Source organism: Salmo trutta, chromosome 12 (genome assembly GCF_901001165.1).
Source record: "Salmo trutta chromosome 12, fSalTru1.1, whole genome shotgun sequence".
Classification (NCBI taxonomy): Eukaryota; Metazoa; Chordata; class Actinopteri; order Salmoniformes; family Salmonidae; genus Salmo; species Salmo trutta.
Window position 1 is genome coordinate 91,159,614 of NC_042968.1, and position 21,910 is coordinate 91,181,523.

The following is a 21,910-nucleotide window of genomic DNA, read 5'->3' on the forward strand; positions in this document are numbered from 1 at the left end:
ACCTCATTGAAGTTGAAATTGAAAATGGTTAAGGTAAGGGTTAAGGTTAGGTTGAGGGTTAGGTAAGGGTTATGATTACTGTTAAATTTAGGGTAAGAGTAAAGGTTAAAGGTTTTAAGGTTTTAGGGTAAGGACGTCCCATTAATCCCAGATAACAATAACCATATATGCACAGTCTCCCTCGCGCATTCCTTCCTCCCAATCATCCAATAGCCTGTGGAGGTGGGCGGGATCTCTCTCACACTGGTCCCCAAGTGCCTGAAGTTAAAACTGTGCGCGCAAATGTCTCATTGAGAATGCCGCTCTGTCACGTTGATGCATGTATGGAATTTCACTCCGTCTCTAACCTTTCTGTAACGGATTTTAACTGTAGGATAGGATAACAACAACGGACCGGACACTTCTCCAAAACATACCGTTTAAAAGCGTTTGTGTTGGGTTATATCCACTGACTCCCACTATGCTACTATTTTATAGATTTATCCTCGTTGCCGCGTCGCTCTCAGATAGCTACGGATTATCTTTCCCGTTGAGGTCAGAACTGTCTGAGGACGCGATACTGGTGGCAAATAACGGAATACGCGTGCCTTTCGGGAGATCCGTTTTCATTGATCCTGTCAATGATTTGGTGATTCAAACGCAACCGGGGGACCGTTGCAGCATCACCGTTCTGGATAACCAGCCGCTTTCCCAGAGACCCGGGCACCTCTCTCCCAAAAAGTTTCCGTGTGATTTCGGTCCCAACGACGTCACCTACTCCCACTTCGGTTCGAGGAGCCTGGCTAAGGACAGAGTGAGACTACAGCTCAGGTACGATACTCCAACCGAAACCGTTATCATCCCATTCATGACGGAGGTAGAGGTGGTTTTTACGCAAATGGAGGTTGTCACCAAAAACATGCCGCTGACCGTTGCCAAACTGAACGGCGTTAGTAATGCCATTGATAAAAAGATTTTGGAATTCACTTATGACAGAAACTCTGAAAAATGCAAGGTGAATTCTTTAGCGAGTGGTAGCCCTCTCCCCAAGTACGGAAGACTTGTAGATGATGGACTCACTAAAATTATGGACTGTGATGAATTCATCCAATCTGGCATCCGTTACGAGCACACGTTTGTTCGCAAATCCCCCAACAGAGACCATGTGCCCATGGTTGTTGAACTATGTGATAAAGAGGGAAACGTAATAAAAGAGGAGTATTTTCAACTGACGATCCGCATCAAGGATGGAGAGGCGAACACTCCTCCTAAACCCAGCTTCATGGCAACGCTGATGATGGAGGTGAGTCAGTTTGTGATGACAGCTCTGACCACTGACATGCTGGCTGCGGAGGACCTTGAGTCGAACCCTGATGAACTTATCTTCAACATCACCTCCCCTCTCTCTTATGAGGATGGTTATATAGTTAGTACGGATGACAGGAACCTACCCATCACCTCGTTTGACCAGAGAGACCTACGGGACCTGAAAATAGCCTACAAGCCTCCCTCCCTGGACTCAGACACGGAGAGGATCTTTCAGATAGAGTTTGAGGTGGTGGATCCGGACGTGGCGGTCTCGGACCCCTTTGCGTTCATGATTGTGGTGAAGCCGATTAACTCTCTGGCGCCGGTCGTGACGCGGAATACGGGTCAGCTGCTTTACGAAGGTCAGTCCCGCCCCCTTTTCTCTACCCACAACCTGGAGATTAGTGACGAGGACGACCTGGACGGTGTTACGGTAACCGTCGTCGACGGGCTCCGCCACGGTGACCTCACAGTCCTGGGGTCGCGCAGGAAGTACTTCACGGCTGCCGACCTGAATACGGGTGTAGTTATCTACCGACACGATGGCAGCGACACGTACAGCGACAACATCATCTTCAGAATGACAGATGGCAAGAACCAGGTATTTATCTTATTTATGAAAATGTTTAATTGTATCAAATAATTCAGCGTTCATTGCTATTGATACCATGTAACATTACCTTATTGAAAAAAATGAAAAGAACAGAAAAGTATAAGTTCCCAATTACTGTCTTTCATGAACAACTCAGTGGTCTTGTGGTTAGAGCGTCCTCCTTCAGATTGGAAGGTTTGGGGGTGTATCCCTGGCCGAGTGCTAATGAATAGTCGAAAAATCAAATCAAATCAAATGTTATTTGTCACATGCACCGAAAACAACAGGTATAATAGACCTTACTTTGAAATGCTTACTTACAAGTTCTTAACCAACAATGCAGTTTTATGAAAATATAGTTAAGAAAATATTTACTAAATTGAAAAAAAATTAACGAAAATGAAGAATTTATTTAAAAAAGTAACAATAAAATATCAATAGCGAGGCTACAGTTGAAGTCGGAAGTTTACATACACCTAGGTTGGAGTCATTAAAACAAATTTTTCAACCACTCCACAAATTTCTTGTTAACAAACTATAGTTTTGGCAAGTCGGTTAGGACATCTACTTTGTGCATGACACAATACATTTTTCCAACAGTTGTTTACAGACAGATTATTAGTCTTCCAAATGGACAATTACCCCAAGCATACTTCCAAAGTTGTGGCAAAATGGCTTAAGGACAACAAAGTCAAGGTATTGGAGTGGCCATCACAAAGCCCTAACCTCAATCCTATAGAAAATTTGTGGGCATAACTGAAAAAGCGTGTGTGAGCAAGGAGGTCTACAAACCTGACTCAGTTACACCAGCTCTGTCAGGAAGAATGGGCCAAAATTCACCCAATTTTTTTGTGGGAAGCTTGTGGAAGGCTACCCGAAGCGTTTGACCCAAGTTAAACAATTTAAAGGCAAAAATCCAGAAAAACGCATGTAAAAATTTTTATGAATTGATTTGCATTTTAATGAGGGAAGTAAGTATTTGACCCCTCTGCAAAACATGACTTAGTACTTGGTGGCAAAACCCTTGTTGGCAATCACAGAGGTCAAACATTTCTTGTAGTTGCCCACCAGGTGTGGACACATCTCAGGAGGGATTTTGTCCGACTCCTCTTTGCAGATCTTCTCCAAGTCATTAAGGTTTCGAGGCTGACGTTTGGCAACTCGAACCTTCAGCTCCTTCCACAGATTTTCTATGGGACTAAGGTCTGGAGACTGGCTAGGCCAATCCAGGACCTTAATGTGCTTCTTCTTCAGCCACTCCTTTGTTGCCTTGGCCATGTGTTTTGGGTCATTGTCATGCTGGAATACCCATCCGCGACCCATTTTCAATGCCCTGGCTGAGGGAAGGAGGTTCTCACCTAAGATTTGACGGTACATGGCCCTGTCCATCGTCCCTTTGATGGGGTGAAGTTGTCCTGTCCCCTTAGCAGAAAAACACCCCCAAAGCATAATGTTTCCACCTCCATGTTTGACGGTGGGTATGGTGTTCTTGGGGTCATAGGCAGCATTCCTCCTCCTCCAAACACGGCGAGTTGAGTTGATGCCAAAGAGCTCCATTTTGGTTTCATCTGACCACAACACTTTCACCCAGTTGTCCTCTGAATCATTCAGATATTCATTGGCAAACCTCAGATGGGCATGTATATGTGCTTTCTTGAGCAGGGGGACCTTGCGGGTGCTGCTGGATTTCAGTCCTTCACGGCGTAGTGTGTTACCAATTGTTTTCTTGGTGACAATGGTCCCAGCTGCCTTGAGATCATTGACAAGATCTCCTGTGTAGTTCTGGGCTGATTCCTCACCGTTCTCATGATCATTGCAACTCCACGAGGTGAGATCTTGCATGGAGCCCCAGGCCGAGGGAGATTGACAGTTCTTTTGTGTTTCTTCCATTTGCGAATAATCACACCAACTGTTGTCACCTTCTCACCAAGCTGCTTGGCGATGGTCTTGTAGCCCATTCCAGCCTTGTGTAGGTCTACAATCTTGTCCCTGACATCCTTGGAGAGCTCTTTGGTCTTGGCCATGGTGGAGAGTTTGGAATCTGATTGATTGATTGCTTCTGTGGACAGGTGTCTTTTATACAGGTAACAAGCTGCGGTTAGGAGCACTCCCTTTAAGAGTGTGCTCCTAATCTCAGCTCGTTACCTGTATAAAAGACACCTGGGAGCCAGAAATCTTTCTGATTGAGAGGGGGTCAAATACTTATTTCCCTCATTAAAATGCAAATCAATTTATAACATTTTTGACAAGCGTTTTTCTGGATTTTTTTGTTGTTATTCTGTCTCTCACTGTTCAAATAAACCTACCATTAAAATTATAGACTGATCATTGCTTTGTCAGTGGGCAAACGTACAAAATCAGCAGAGGATCAAATACTTTTTTCCCCTCACTGTAGGCCTTGAAATACATCCACAGGTACACCTCCAGTTGACTCAAATAATGTCAATTAGCCTATCAGAAGCTTAGTTTAGTTTATTTTCTGAATTTTCCAAGCTGTTTAAAGGCACAGTCAATTTAGTGTATGTAAACTTCTGACCAACTGGAATTGTGATACAGTGAATTATAAGTGAAATAATCTGTCTGTAAACTATTGTTGGAAAAATTACTTGTGTCATGCACAAAGAAGATGTCCTAACCGACTTGTCAAAACTATAGTTGGTTAACAATTAATGGTTGAAGTGGTTGAAAAACAAGTTTTAATGACTTTTAACTTCCGACTTCAACTGTAGGTCCTGGATGACAGGAAGCTTGGCCCCAGTGATGTACTGGGCTGTACACACCCTCTGTAGGGCCTTATGGTCAGTTCAAGAGCAGTTGCCATACCAGGCGGTGATGCAACCGGTCAGGATCCCCTCGATGGTGCAGCTGTATATATTTTTGAGGATCTGGGGACCCATGACAAATCTTTTCAGTCTCCTGAGGTTGAAAAAGGCAATGTCGTGCCCTCTTCACGACTTTCTTGGTGTGTTTGGACCATGATAGTTTGTTGGTGATATGGACACCAAGGAACTTGAAACTCTTGACCCGCTTCACTGCAGCCCCGTCGATGTAAATAGGGGCGTGTTCGGCCCTCCTTTTCCTGTAGTCCACGATCATCACCTTTGTCTTGCTCACGTTGAGGGAGAGGTTGTCGTACTGGCACCACACTGCCAGGTTTCTGACCTCCTCCCTATAGTCTGTCTCATCATTGTCGGTGATCAGGCCTACCACTGTTGTGTTGTCAGCAAACTTAATGATGCTGTTGGAGTCGTGCTTGGCCATGCAGTTGTGGGTGATCAGGGAGTACAGGACGGGACTAAGCATGCACCCCTGAGAGGGCCCCGTGTTGAGGATCAGCATGGCAAATGTGTTGTTGCCTACCCTTATCACCTGGGTGCGGCCCGTCAGAAAGTCCAGGATCCAGTTGCAGAGGAAGGTGTTTAGTCCGAGGGTCCTTAGGTTAGTGATGAGCTTTGAGGGTAGTATGGTGTTGAACGCTGAGCTGTAGTCAATGAACTGCATTCTGACATAAGTGTTCCCTTTGTCCATGTGGTAAAGATCAGTGTAGCGTGCCATTGAGTTTGCATCATCTGTGGATCTGTTGGGGTGGTATGCGAATTGGAGTGGGTCTAGGGTTTCTGTGATGATGGTGTTGATGTGAGACATGACCAGCCTTTCCGACGTGGGTGCTACTGGGCGATAGTCATTTAGGCAGGTTACCTATGCTTTCTTGGGCACAGGGACTATGGTGGTCTGCTTGAAACATGAAGATAGTACAGACGGTTTGGGGGAGGTTGAAAATGTCAGTGAAGACACTTGCCAGTTGGTCAGCGCATGCTCTAAGTACAGTGTATTGTGTACTTCTATAGACCTTATTGAAATAAACCACTCTCTCTCTCTCTCTCTCTCTCTCTCTCTCTCTCTCAGGTGGAGTTCCTGTTTCCCTTGACGATTGTTCCCATGGACGACGAGCCTCCCATCATCAACGTCAACACTGGTCTTGTGCTCTTCAAGAACCAGATTATGGCCATCTCTCCTCTGATGCTTAGCGCCGCTGACATCGACTCAGAAGATTCCACGATCAAATTCATGATCGAGCCGCCATTCTCGACCATCGGGGGGTTGCTGCTGAGGCAGTCCGACGCCCCAGAGGACCCCGAGTCATGGAAGTTCAACGCTGAGGATGAGGTGTATGAGAAGGAGGTGACAGAGTGGCTGCAGAAAGACATCACAGATGGGAAGGTGTTCTATAAACACACCGGACTACATAACACTGACACAGTCATAGACCAGTTTGTGTTCAAAGTCCATGACGACAATGACCCGCCTAACGAATCGGGCGAGAGCATGTTCATCATCAGGGTTCTACCCATCGACGACATTCCCCCTGAGCTTTTTCCCGGTACCACGCTCCAAGTGACTGTTCAGGAGTACCAGCTGACTCATTTCGGTAAGAACATGCTTCTCTACACTGATCTAGACTCTGAGGACCATGACCTGAAATATACAGTGATCCAGCCACCAACAGACACAGACGAGAACAGCCCGGTGGTGTTCGGGTCCATTGTTCTGACCGAGAGCCCCGACACTGAGGTCAACGAGTTCACGCAGGCTCAGGTCAACCACCATAAGATATCCTACAGTCCTCCCGACCAGGAGCTGGGCATCACGGCTCACGTCCTCCAGTTCCGGTTCTCCGTCGAAGACACGGCCGGGAATAGCGTCGAGGGGGCTTTCAGGATTTTCCTCCAGCCAGTTGACAACAAACCACCACAGATCACTAACACTGGCTTTTCTGTGTTTGAGCAAGGCATGCATGTGATATCCAGTGCTGAGTTGGACGCATCAGACCCAGACACAGACAGTAAACAGATATCGTTTACCCTCAGACAGCCTCCGCAGCACGGCCAAGTCCTGCTTGCCTTCTCAGACCTACCCAAAGGGGGAGCTTTCTACCTAGAGGACATCTCGGACAGGAAGATCACATACGTCCAAAACGGCGACCAGACAGTGAGCGACGTGTTCCAACTCGACATCAGCGATGGAATCCACGTCATCACGGTTAAAGTCAGAGTCGTCATGAAGCCTGTAGACGACGAGATGCCGACTGTCAGTTTACCTGCCGAGACGGTCGGTTCTCACATGGACGTCCTAGAGAATGGAGCTATGGAGATCACCACGGGCGTCCTCAAGGGGTGGGACGAGGACACCGACGACCTCCAGCTGACCTTCATCATCGAGAACGCGCCCGTGTTTGGTGTCATCCTTGTTGCCGGGGCGCATGCCGTGAAGTTCACCCAAGCCGACATCATCAACGGTTTAGTGGTGTACGCCCACACCGGCGGAGAGATTGGCCTGACATCCATCAAGGACAGCTTCAACCTCACCCTAACTGACATGTCAGATGATTGGTCAGTGGGCGGGAACAAGGTCAACAGTGTCCACGTCGGCGTCACAATCATCCCCGTTGACAACCAGGCCCCCGAGGTAACCGTGGGTGACCAGTTCATCGTTGTCGAAGGAGAGAAGTATGCCATCGGAGCACAGTATTTAAAGGCCGAAGACAAAGACACAACCAGTGATGATATTCTCTGCACCATCATCGTCCAGCCCACGTCTGGTTATGTGGAGAACATCTCCCCAGCTCCTGGATCAGAGAGTTCACGGTCAGGGACGGCAGTCAGCGCCTTCTACATCAGAGACATCAGAGAAGGACATGTATATTACATTCAGAGTATCCACAATGGGTTAGAACCCGTAGAGGACAGGTTCACATTTAGATGCTCCGACGGTATCAACTTCTCAAAAAGGCATTTCTTCCCTATTGTGATTATTCCGGCTAATGATGAAAAGCCAGAGATTTACTTGAGGGAGATAGTTGTGATGGAGGGGATGAATATAGTCATAGACACTAATCTCCTGAACGGAGCAGACACTGATATCCCAGCTGAGGAGCTGACTTTCATCATCTCTAAACTGCCCAAACACGGCTTCATCCTCAACCAGCTAGCCACAGGCTCAGTCCCAATCATAAACTTCACCTTAGAGCAGATCAGGGAAGCTTCCAGTTTCATCTACGAACATGACGACTCTGAGACCACCGAGGACAGCTTCAACGTTATTCTAACAGACGGGAAATATTCGGTAGAGAGAACCGCCATGGTTATGATCATCGCCCTCGACGACGAGACACCGAGAATGCTGGTTAATGTCGGTCTGGAGGTGGAAGTAGGTGAGGCAAAAGAGATCAACAACAAGGTCCTCAAAGCCACCGATCTAGACTCGGACGATGGAGCGTTGACCTATGTGATCCGCTTCGGTCCTGTTCAGGGTGTTCTTCAGAGGAAAACCCCATCTGGTTCTCTGGAGAACATCATGTTAGGCATGAATTTCACACAGAGTGATGTGGACAAAAGGTTGATCGTTTACACACACAATGGTCAGGAAGGCATCCGTGACCTGGTCAGGTTCGACGTCACCGACGGCATGAACCCTCTGATCGATCGTTACTTCTACATCACCATCAGGAGCATCGACATGGTCTTCCCAGACGTGGTCAGCAAGGGAGTCTTTCTGAAGGAAGGCAGTAGAGTGACATTGACCACAGATATTCTCAGTACTAGCGATCTCAACAGTCCAGATGAATGTCTGGTGTTCACCATCACCAGAGCTCCAGTTAGAGGACACCTGGAGTGTACTGATACACCAGGGATCCCCATCGTGTCATTCACCCAACTCCAGCTGGCTGGCAGTAAAGTCTACTACATCCATACCTCGGACGACGAAGTCAAGATGGACAGTTTCGAGTTTGAGGTAACCGACGGTTACAACCCGGTGTTACGTACGTTCCGAGTCTCTATCGTGGATGTGGATAACAAGAAACCAGTTTTAACGGTTCACGGACTCGTGGTCACCGAGGGGCAGAGTAAACTCCTCACGCCATTCGAGCTGACCACAGAGGACCAGGACACAGCTGACCGGTTGTTGAAGTTCACCATCACCCAACCACCGGTGCACGGCAAACTCCTCCATAACCACACCACACCGGTCACCATCTTCACCAAGCAAGACCTCAACGAGAACCTCATCAGCTACAAACACGATGGCACCGAGATCTCCAAAGACTCCTTCTCATTTACTGTGACTGACGGGACGCACACTGACTTCTACGTGTTCCCCGACACGGTGTTCGAGACACGGCGCCCACAGACGATGAAGATCACGGTGGTGGCCATAGATAACAATGTCCCCCAGCTGGTGGTGAATAAGGGCGCCCCGACACTGAGGACCCTGTCCACGGGGCACCTGGGGTTCCCCATGACCTCCAAAGTTCTACGGGCGTTAGACAGGGACAGCGTTCCGGCTTCCTTAGTATTCCACGTCACCACAGAACCCAAGCATGGTTACCTCATCAACCTGGGCAAAGGGAACGACTCCATCGACACCTTCAGTCAAGGTAAGACACCAGCCAATCGGTATTATTGATTATTGATTGTTTGATGAATTAATTGCTTTGGGTATATGATTTCTTATCACTTAGTTATGTTGATTGATTGATTGATTGATAGATTGATTGATAGATTGATTGATATATAGATGAATTGATTGATTGATTGATTGACATATAGATTACTTGATTGATTGATAGATTAATTGATATATAGATCAATTGATTGATTGATTAATTGATTGATTGACATATAGATTACTTGATTGATTGATAGATTCATTGATATATAGATTCATTGATTGATAGATTCATTGATATATAGATGAATTGATTGATTGATTAATTGATTGATTGATAGATTGATTGACATATAGATTCATTGATTGATTGATAGATTCATTGATATATAGATTCATTGATTGATTGATAGATTAATTGATTGATTGATTGATAGATTGATTGATTGATTGATTGACAGATTCATTGATTGATTGATAGATTCATTGATTGATTGACAAATATATTAATTTATTGATTGATAGATTGATTGATTGACATATAAATTCAATGATTGATTGATATTAATTGATATGTAGATGAATTGATTGATTGACAGATAGATTCATTGATTGATTGATAGATTAATTGATATATAGATTAATTGATTGATTGACAGATACATTCATTGATTGATTGATAGATTCATTGATATATAGATTCATTGATTGATTGATAGATTAATTGATTGATTGATTGATTGATTGATTGACAGATTCATTGATTGATTGATAGATTCATTGTTTGATTGACAAATATATTCATTTATTGATTGATAGATTGATTGATTGACATATAAATTAATTGATTGATTGATATTAATTGATATGTAGATGAATTGATTGATTGACAGATAGATTCATTGATTGATTGATAGATTAATTGATATATAGATTAATTGATTGATTGACAGATACATTCATTGATTGATTGATAGATTCATTGATATATAGATTCATTGATTTATTGACAGATAGATTCATTGATTGATTGATAGATTGATTGATAGATTCATTAACTGATTGATTGATTGATCGATTGACTGATTGATTGATAGATTCATTGATATATAGATTAATTGATTGATTGAAAAATATATTAATTGATTGATTGATAGATTCATTGATATATAGAGTCATTGATTTATTGACAGATAGATTCATTGATTGATAGATTCATTGATTGATTGATTCATTGAATGATTGATAGATTCATTGATAGATTAACTGATTGATAGATTCATTGATAGATTAATTGATTGATAGATTCATTGATTAATTGATAGATTGATTGATTGATTTCATGATTTTCTAAAACAGTTGTTTATTTACTTTGAGGTTTTGTTTAAATCTAAATAGCATATTAAAATCTATATTTAAAATGTACAACCGGTATTATTGGTAAGTCTTTGTCTTGGAAAGTCAGAATCTGAAACGACATTGGAACAATCACAGCTAAGCACATGTATTTACACATTCCCTCTGTTCATAATTACTAGATAATGACTTAATCACCCAACGCATTACAAAGATTTTATTTAGATCAGGATAATTATTGATCTAACTGGCAAGTACTGGCTGGGGAATTGAAATGTTAATCTATGGGGGAGGGAGGTATTAGCGGCAATTTAGATGTTAATTACAGCCTTGCTCTTCAGAGTGTGATTAACAGGGAGGCTGCGGTTGTATGTTAGCATAGCAGGCCTGGGTTCAAATACTATTCAAAATCGCATAGATTTAATCTGGGCTTGATTGAGCTTGTCCTAAAAACTGCGAACCCTGGTCTCCACTCATCTGGCAATCCAGGCAGACTAAAGCAAATTCACAAGTTATTAAATTTTTTGGAGCAGCAGCAGCACACCTAAAATGACCCTATTCATTTATTTAGTGGTAATGAACTCCATCTCATCTGATCCACACTGCAAATAATCTATTTTCTTTGATCCTTTTTTAAAATAGATTAAATAGGCTCCAAATGTCCAAATCATCTGAAAGTATGTAAAAAATAATTGTGAAGCTAAAAAAAAAATGAATTGAATGAGATTTGATTCCACAATGACACAACAGTATATACTACAGTAACCCTTACAAAAAAAATTGCAATTTTAAAACTACAGACTTTACCAAAAACACTACAGTGAATACTATAGCATTTAACCATAGTATACTATAATATTTTTTAATGTGGGCTGCAAAATTCCATGTACATTCCACAGTACAGGTTTATAAGTCAGTGTTCCAAACAATTATCAAGACTAGGAAAAGTTTTGCGGCACACCTGAGAGTTCCTCAAGGCGCACGCCTGACAGTTCCTCAAGGCATAGTATACTATGGTTAAATACTATAGTATTCACTGTAGTGTTTTTAGTAAAGTCTGTAGTTTTAAAATAGCAAGGTACACCAGTTTGGGGAGATGTTTCATTCTTGGCTGCATCCCAAATGGTAGTTCAGTACAGTGGCTTGTTCAATGAGACGAGTAAAGTAAAGGATCATGGGTAAGAGGTCAGTGTAGGTGTGTGTGCGTGTATGTGCATGATTGTGTGTGTATGAGAGACGGAAATCAATCGAATAATGTAAGATAATTCTCTGTAAAACTCTTTAGAAGTGTAGTGATCTGTGTCTAACTTGACGTGCTGAGTGTGTTGTAAACACATTGTAGAGACAAGTCTAGGATTCAAACCCAGTCATACTAGGAAGCGAGGAGAGAGGCACCGAGGTGTGGAGGGTTGTGCTAGATGGTATACGGCTATGATAAAAAAAACATTGCGTGTTCAAGTCGCGTCAGGAAGATTTTTAGCATTTTTGTTAACCTTAACCTATTTTTACTAACCTGCTACGTTAATTATCCTAACCTGCTGCAAAGTTTCTCCTAACATGCTACGCAAGTAAATTCTGTCCATAGCTGCATACCTTCTAGTCAAAATCGCTGTGGAGGGAAGCCAAGACTAGAAACAGAGACAGGCAGACAGACGGAAACAGAGGCTTTTCTTTCTGGAAGACAGAAAATTCTTCTGACAGCAACCAGAGTGTCACTGTGTCTGGGAAAGGGAGATAGGGGAGAAGGGGGAGAGGGAGGGATATACACAGAGAGAGAGAGAGAGAGAGAGAGAGAGAGAGACAGGGAGAGACAGGGAGAGACAGGGAGAGACAGGGAGAGACAGGGAGAGACAGGGAGAGACAGGGAGAGAGAGAGAGAGGCAGGGAGAGAGAGAGAGGCAGGGAGAGAGAGAGAGAGGCAGGGAGAGAGAGAGAGGCAGGGAGAGAGAAGGGGGCAGGGAGAGAGGGGGGCAGGGAGAGAGAGAGAGAGAGAGAGAGAGAGAGAGAGAGAGAGAGAGAGAGAGAGGGAGAGACAGAGAGAGAGAGAGAGAGAGAGAGAGAGGGGCAGGGAGAGAGAAATGGAAGGACAAAAGGAAAGATGCAAGGAGAGAGAGAGAGATAAAGAGAGAGATGGAGAAGACAAATAGATATAGGAGGAGAGAGAGAGTCAGCAAACATTCTCATCAGAGGATGCAGCGAGGCGAAAGAGACACTCTTGTCTTTATTTACCCCTCTTACTACCCTGGGCTGGTCCCACGATGCACCTTGCTAAATATTTCATGACCTTAGTGCCCTACGGTTCAGAATGTTGACTTCTAGTTCTGCCAGGTCTCTGTGCCTTGTAGCTTCCATTAGGGGCTCATCTCAATACTTCTAATTCTGCAAGGTCTTTCTGCCTTCTGCCTTACTTTAGTATACTTTTAGATCTGCTATATCATGCATTACGGCAGGGTCTCAATAGTATAAACTAACCCCCTCTCCTCATCTCCTTTTAGATCTGCTATATCATGCATTACGGCAGGGTCTCAATAGTATAAACTAACCCCCTCTCCTCGTCTCCTTTTAGATCTGCCATAGCTGCATGCCTTACATTGAGGCTGTGTCTCAAAACGTCAGAGTTGCTTCTTCTCCTTGTCTTCTTTTACATATTGTCTCCTTTTATACCAGGTCTATGTGCCTTGTGTTAAGGCCTCATCTCAATACTCAATACTTCAAGTTCTACCAGGTCTCTGTGCCTTGTAGCTTCCATTAGGGGCACGTCTCAATACTTCAAGTTCTACCAAGTATCTGTGCCTTGTGTTAGGGCCCCATCTCAATACTTCTGGTTCTGCCAAGTTTCTGTGCCTTGAAGCTTTCATTATGGCCTCATCTCAATACAGTTAGTACAGTCTAAAAGCACTACAGGATAGTACAGTCTGTATAAACACTACAGGATAGTACAGTCTATATAAACACTACAGGATAGTACAGTCTATATAAACACTACAGGATAGTACAGTCTATATAAACACTACAGGATAGTACAGTCTATATAAACACTACAGGATAGTACAGTCTATATAAACACTACAGGATAGTACAGTCTATATAAACACTACAGGATAGTACAGTCTGCATAAACACTACAGGATAGTACAGTCTGCACAAACACTACAGTTAGTACAGTCTATATAAACACTACAGGATAGTACAGTCTATATAAACACTACAGGATAGTACAGTCTGTATAAACACTACAGGATAGTACAGTCTCTATAAACACTACAGGATAGTACAGTCTGCATAAACACTACAGGATAGTACAGTCTGCATAAACACTACAGTTAGTACAGTCTATATAAACACTACAGGATAGTACAGTCTATATAAACACTACAGGATAGTACAGTCTGTATAAACACTACAGGATAGTACAGTCTCTATAAACACTACAGGATAGTACAGTCTGTATAAACACTACAGGATAGTACAGTCTATATAAACACTACAGGATAGTACAGTGTAAATATACTACAGGTTAGTACAGTCTGTATAAACACTACAGGATAGTACAGTCTATAAAACACTACAGGATAGTACAGTCTATAAAACACTACAGGATAGTACAGTGTAAATATACTACAGGTTAGTACACTGTATAAACACAATGGTAAATACTTCAGAATGCTACAATAACACAACATTACTAAAGCACACTGAACACAAATATAAACTCAACATGTAAGGTGTTGGTCCAGTATTTAATGAGTTGAAATTAAAGATCCCAGAAATGTTCCATACGCGTAAATTGCTTATTTCTCTCAAATTTTGTGCACAAATTTGTTTACATCCCTTTTAGTGAGCGTTTCTCATTTGCCAAGATAATCCATCCACTTGACAAATGTGGCAAATCAGGAAGTCGATTAAACTGCATGATCATTTCAAAGGTGCACCTTGTGTAATGGACAATAAAAGGACACTTTAAAATGTGCAGTTTTGTCACACAATACAATGCCACAGATGTCTCAAGCATTGAGGGAGCGTGCAATTGGCATGCTGACTGCAGGAATGTCCACTTGAGCTGTTGCCAGAGAATTGATTGTTAATTTCTCTAGCATAAGCTGCCTCCAATGTAGTTTTAGAAAATTTGGCAGTATGTCCAACCGGCCTCACATCCGCAAATAAAACTAAATGCATGCTATTCAACCGATCACTGCCCGCACCTACCCGCCCATCCAGCATCACTACTCTGGACGGCTCTGACTTAGTATACATGGATAACTACAAATACCTGGGTGTCTGGCTAGACTGTAAACTCACCTTCCAGACTCATATTAAGCATCTCCAATCCAAAATTAAATCTAGAATCGGCTTCCTATTTCGCAACAAAGCATCCTTCACTCATGCTGCCAAACATACCCTCGTAAAACTGAGCATCCTACCGATCCTCGACTTCGGCGATGTCATCTATAAAATAGCCTCCAACACTCTACTCAACAAACTGGATGCAGTCTATCACAGTGCCATCCGTTTTGTCACCAAAGCCCCATACACTACCCACCATTGCGACCTATACGCTCTCGTTGGCTGGTCCTCACTTCATACTCGTCGACAAACCCACTGGCTACAGGTTATCTACAAGTCTCTGCTAGGTAAAGCCCCGCCTTATCTCAGCTCGCTGGTCACCATAGCAGCACCCACTCGTAGCACGCGCTCCAGCAGGTATATCTCACTGGTCACCCCCAAAGCCAATTCCTCCTTTGGTCGCCTTTCCTTCCAGTTCTCTGCTGCCAATGACTGGAATGAACTGCAAACATCTCTGAAGCTGGAGACTCATATCTCCCTCACTAGCTTTAAGCACCAGCTGTCAGAGCAGCTCACAGATCACTGCACCTGTTCATAGCCCATCTGTATACAGCCCATCTATCTACCTCATCCCCGTATTGTATTTATTTATTTATTCTGCACCCCAGTATCTCTACTTGCACATCCATTTTTGCACATCTACCATTCCAGTGTTTAATTGCCATATTGTAATTACTTTGCCACCATGGCCTATTTATTGCCTTAATTCCCTTATTTTACCTAATTTGCACTCACTGTATATAAACTTTTTGTTTTCTTTTTTTCTACTGTATTATTGACTGTATGTTTTGTTCATTCCATGTGTAACTCTGTGTTGTATGTGTCTAACTGCTATGCTTTATCTTGGCCAGGTCGCAGTTGCAAATGAGAACTTGTTCTCAACTTGCCTACCTGGTTAAATAAAGGTGAAATAAAAAATACATTTAAAAAAGAATGATGGTGGCCACTGTGTTCTTGGGGATCTTCATCTTGATCTTGAAGTTGATTGATTGATTCCTTCGACCTCATGGCTTGGCTTTTGCTCTGACATGCACTGTCAACTGTGGGACCTTATATACACAGGTGTGCCTTTCCAAATCATGTCCAATTAATTTAATTTACCACAGATGGACTCCAATCACGTTGTAGAAACATCTCAAGGATGATCAATGGAAACAGGATGCACCTGAATACTTATGTAAATAAGGTATTTCTGTTTATTTTGTAATTATTTTTTCATTTCTGTTTATAATTAATTATTCGCTTCAAACAGCATTTGAGGATATATTCGAAACCAGTGTGAAATCTTGCATGAAAGCTTTCTCAATATCATCAATTTCACTGTTGTTTAAACTGACTCATCGTTTTTCTTTGTAATAAAAGTCAGTAACAATAGAATAGTTATGAATAATTGTACTTTTTTCAAAACTCAAGCTGTCTGTATGTACTGTACAAGTTGTAGAAACATCTCAAGGATAATCAATGGAAACAGGATGCACCTGAGCTCAATTTCGAGTCTCATAGCAAAAGGTCTGAATACTTATGTAAATAATGTATTTCTGTTTAATTTAAAATTATTTAAAAATGTCTGTTTCTCTTTATAATTAAATTAATTATTGCACATATTTTACATTATGCAACAATTTCTACAAACCTGTTTTCGCTTAGTCATTATGGGGTGTTGCTCAGGAAATGTTTTTATTTTCTCAATTTTAGAATAAGGTTGTAACGTAACAAAATGTGGAAAAAGTCAAGAGGTCTGAATACTTTCCAAAGACACTGTATACTACAGTTACTTTACTACAATATGTATTCTATAGTTAACTGTAAATACTACAGTAAATACTACAGTTACTTTACTACAATATGTATTCTATAGTTAACTGTAAATACTACAGTAAATACTACAGTTTTCACTGTAGTGTTTTTCCTGACTTTAGACCGCAAAAACACTACAGTGAATACTATAGTATTTATACAATAATCTACTATAGTATTTTTTTGTATGTGTGCTGTTTCTTTTTGGTTGAGTCAATGCAGTACTATTACTCTCAAGGGCTGGTTTCCTAATCCTTAGCAGATTCAGTCTAATTCTAGTACTAAAATTCACTTTCAGTGGATTCTTGTTGAACATTTTTAGTTGACCATTTTATTCTCTGTTAATAGGCTAGGGGGTGGTATTTTCATGTCCGGATGAAAAGTGTGCCCAAAGTAAACTGCCTGCTACTCAGGCCCAGAAGCTAGGATATGCATATTATTAGTAGATTTGGATAGAAAACACTCTGAAGTTTCTAAAATTGTTTTAATGATGTCTGTGAGTATCGCAGAACTTATTTGGCAGGCGAAACCCCGAGGACAAACCATCCAGGATTGTTTTGTTGTTGTTGAGGTCACTCTCTTTTCAATGGGTTTTCTATGGGGAACTAGATTTCTAAGGCATTTGCTTGCAGTTCCTATCGCTTCCACTGGATGTCAACAGTCTTTAGAAATTGGTTGATGTTTTTCCTTTGAGAAATGAAGAAGTATTGCTGTTCAGAACGAGGGACGAGTCTAGTGTACAGTTTGTTAGGGGCGCTCGACCTGAAAGCACGCTCCACTTTGTTTTTATCCACTATTGAACGCAGTTTATCCCGTCTTTAATTTGATTGATTATTTACGTTAAAAAATACCTAAAGTTGTATTAAGAAAGTTGTTTGAAATGTTTGGACAAAGATTACAGGTAACTTATTAGATATTTTGTAGTCATGTTGTACAAGTTGGAACTGGTGTTTATCTGGATCAAACGCGCCAATAAATGGACATTTTGAATACATAACGACGGAATTAATCGAACAAAAGGACCATTTGTGATGTTTATGGGACATATTGGAGTGCCAACAAAAGAAGATCTTCAAAGGTAAGGCATGAATTATATCGTTATTTCTGAGTTTTGTGTCGTGCCTGGCGGGATGAAATATGATTGTCTGTTTGTTTGATGGGGTGCTGTCCTCAAATAATCACAGGGTTTGCTTTCGCCGTAAAGCCTTTTTGAAATCTGACACCGTGGCTGGATTAAACAAGAAGTGAAGCTTTATTTTGACATATTACATGTGTATTTTCAAGAATGTTAAATATTTACAATTCTGTAGTTTGAATTTGGCGCCCTGCACTTTCATTGGATGTTGGTCAGGTGGGACAGTAGCGTCCCATCTAGCCTAGAGAGGTAAAAAAAAAAATTGTCCAGTGATTTATTTATTCTGGGTCCTGGAATCTTCATGCCAGGTTTCCCAGACAGAGATTAAAGAGACTGTCCATAAGTTTAGCAATTTTTTTGCCAGTAGTTCAAGAGCCAAAACTGGTCCCCGAAAATTGCGTACTACATCATATCTGTGCAGATATGTGCAGCACATCATTGCTCACTCTCAAATCAAATCAAAGTTGATTTGTCTCACAGGTTTTCAGATGTTAAAGCAGGTGCAGCGGAATACGCTCTCTGCTGTGTGTGCACTCAAATAGGAAGGGGCTGAAGCTCATTGGCTGGAACTCAAATTGCTAGGGGGCTGGCCCACGTGGGAAAAAAATGTATTGAAAATGGCGCCAAACATCTTCCAGAGAACAGTTGCTTTCAAACTAGGGAATTATTTCGTTGCTAAGTGAAGTAAAATAGTAATTCTGTTCATAGATTATGCATGTATGAACCAAAGTTCCAGAGCATGTCTTTAAGCCTATATTTCTGTATAAAAATTACTTTCAGTGTATATTCTCTATTGAACCCAGAAGTAGGCTTAATTATTCTGTCTCTGGAAAACTGTCCCTCAGAGTTGATAAACCCACGCTGGAGGGGTGATAAGAAATGGAAACAGCAACTCAGCGTGATACGAGAGCGAGAAATACACACACACACACACGCACGCACGCGTACACACACATAAACACACGCACACGCACACGCACGCGTACACACACATACACACACAATACAAGAGGCAGAGTGCTGCTGTTACAGCAGAGCTGATTGATACGTTTGCAAAGTGGGACACCTTCCGTCTTTGAACAATGATATGACAGAGAGAGAGAGAGAGAGAGAGAAGGGGGGGAGTGAGATAAAAAAAGAGCGGGGGAGGGAGAGAAAGAGAGAAGGTGAGATAGAAGGGGAAGAGAAAGGCAGAGAGAGATAAAGAAAGAAAGAGAGGGTGAGAAAAAAGAGAGAGTGAGAGAATCAGTGGGAGAGAGAGGCAGAGAGAGTGAGAGCCAGAGTGGGACAGCTTCCGTCTTTAAACAATGATATGACAGATAGATAGAGAGAGAACGAGGGAGAAAAAGATAGTGAGAGAGAGAGAACGAGACAGAGAGAGAGCGAGAAAGAGAGAGATAATCAGTGGGTGAGCCAGTCTTAAAGGATAATTCCACTACATTTCAACCACACCATCTCCTGCATCTCCTGCACCAGTCAGAAAACGGCACATTTCTATTGTTGTATTGAAAAACAAATTAAACAGTTCCACACGCTCATATCATGAAAAGTGATTTTCAAACACGATGCGATATACACTAAGTGCATAAAACATTAGGAAAATCTTCCTAATATTTAGTGGCACCGTCGAATCAGCCTCAATTCGTCTGGACATGCATTCTGCAAGGTTTCGAAAGCATTTCACTTATGTTGACTCCAATGCTTCCCACAGTTGTGTCAAGTTGGCTGGATGTCCTTTGGGTGGTGGACCATTCTTGATACACAGAGGAAACTTTTGAGGGTGGAAAAACCCAGCAGCGTTGCAGTTCTTGACACAAACCGGTGCACCTGGCACCTACTACCATACACCGTTCAAAGGCACTTAAATCTTTTGTCTTGCCCATTCATCCTCTGAATGGCATACATTCACAATTCATGTCTTAATTGTCTCAAGGATTAAAAATCCTTATTTAACCTGTCTCCTCCCCTCCATCTACACCGATCGAAGTGGATTTAACTGGTATGGATCATAGCTTTCACCTGGATTGACCTTGACAGTCTATGTCATGGAAAGAACAGGTGTTCTTAATGTTTTGTACACTCAATGTATATACTGTATATATATATATATATATATATATATATATATATATATATATATATATATATATATATATATATATATATATAGGTAACTGCCAAAATAAAGGAAACACTTCTAGTAAATGAGGGATACAAAGTATATTGAAAGCAGATGCTTTCACACGAAGGTGTGGTTCCTGAGTTAAATAAGACTTTAACATCCCATCATGCTGACGGTCATGTATAAAAATGCTAGGCAGGCCATTATTTTGGACATTGTTTTAATTTAGCTTCCACACACTATGGTTCAAACAGTAGGACCTTTTTTTTTTTTTTTACAAAAAAAATGTATTTTTATCCACAGACCAATGCACTTCTTTCACTGGTTTGGTGCTAGAGATGAAGGGTATTAGGTTTAAAAAAAGTGGTTTAATAGTCCTTTAATGCTTATTCGCTTCAAACAGCATTTGAGGATATTTTCGTAACCAGTGTGAAGTCTTACATGAAAGCTTTTCTCAATATCATCAAGTTCTGATTTGACAGCTCTTTGCATTTCACTGTTGTTTAAACTGACTCATCGTTTTTCTTTGTAATAAAAGTCAGTAACAATAGAATAGTTATGAATAATTTTACTTTTCTCAAAACTCAAGCTGTCTGCTACAGTGTGTACTGTACAAGTTGTAGAAACATCTCAAGGAGGATCAATGGAAACAGGATGCATCTGAGTTCAATTTCGAGTCTCATAGGAAACGGTCTGAATACTTACGTAAATGAGATATTTCAGTTTTGTATTTTTTATTACATTTGCAACAATAAAAATTAATAACGTTTTTGCTTTGTGATTATGGGGTATTGTGTGTCGATTGATGAGGAAAAAAATGTCTTCCATTTTAGAATAAGGCTGTAATGTAACAACATGTGAAAAAAGTCAAGTGGTCTGAATACTTTCCGAATGCACTGTAAATATGCTAAATAGTAAACCATAGGAGAACAGGAAAACAGAAGATGTGTTCGGAGGACCAGATAGGATACTCTTCAAAATGCATTAATAAGAAAGTAACCAACCAATGCTTTGTAAATTACTGTAAAACTTAAATTAATAGCCTGGGCCTTTATTTCCTTCAATCACTTAACACAACTGGTTCTTATCAGAGACAGGCTTCTATTTCAGCCAGGTGTCTTTTCCTTATTTGCAAAGGGCTTTTGCTCACAAAAATGTTGAAAAGACTACCTCACTGACCAGTATGACCAATATAAGCATTAAAATAACAACGATTAGGCAGCCTATCATACACCTATCATATAGCCTCGCTATTGTTATTTTACTGCTGCTCTTCAATTATTTGTTACTTTAATTTCTTTTTTTAAAGTTTTTTTTACTTATCTATTTTTTACTTAACACATATTTTTCTTAAAACTGCATTGTCGGTTAAGGGCTTGTTAAAGTAAACATTTCACTGTAAGGTCCTGTTATATTCGGCACGTGACAAATCCGATTTGATTTGATACGCTTCAGCACGGTGGAGAGCAGTGCCGCTAGCATTCATTTGATGTAGTGTTTTTCTTTTTGGTTAGCAACGATGTCAGAGTAAATAAATAAAAAAGTATTTAATTCACATGGGAATATCAGAGCTTTGTCCATGGTGTCCTCGTAAACAATTTATTTAGATCGGGCGTTTATTTGAAAAGGGCATTTATTTGCTGAAATGTGTGCCGATTCCCAGCTATTAAAAGGGACAGCCGGCTATTTGAGACTTCTTTTAATTGAAGTTTTTATGGAATGCATATTTATTGAAACCCGTCGCCCCTTGAAGAGTAGCGTGGGCTATTAATGACGCCTCTGCCATATGTTTCTCTCGTCCTTATGAAGCAGTTTAAAAATAATATAAACA

At 41.4% G+C, this 21,910-nt stretch overlaps 1 protein-coding gene across 1 annotated transcript in view; it reads left to right on the forward strand.

Moving 5' to 3' along the window:
- The first annotated feature begins 350 nt into the window (after nucleotides 1-350).
- The window catches only part of frem2a (FRAS1 related extracellular matrix 2a), a 193,585-nt gene continuing 172,025 nt past the window's right edge, over nucleotides 351-21,910 (forward strand). The window contains exons 1-2 of the mRNA XM_029766741.1: nucleotides 351-1,888; nucleotides 5,786-9,314. Of these exons, the coding sequence (XP_029622601.1) occupies nucleotides 461-1,888; nucleotides 5,786-9,314 (4,957 nt within the window). The 5' untranslated portion in view covers nucleotides 351-460. The remainder of the gene's footprint in view (nucleotides 1,889-5,785; nucleotides 9,315-21,910) is intronic.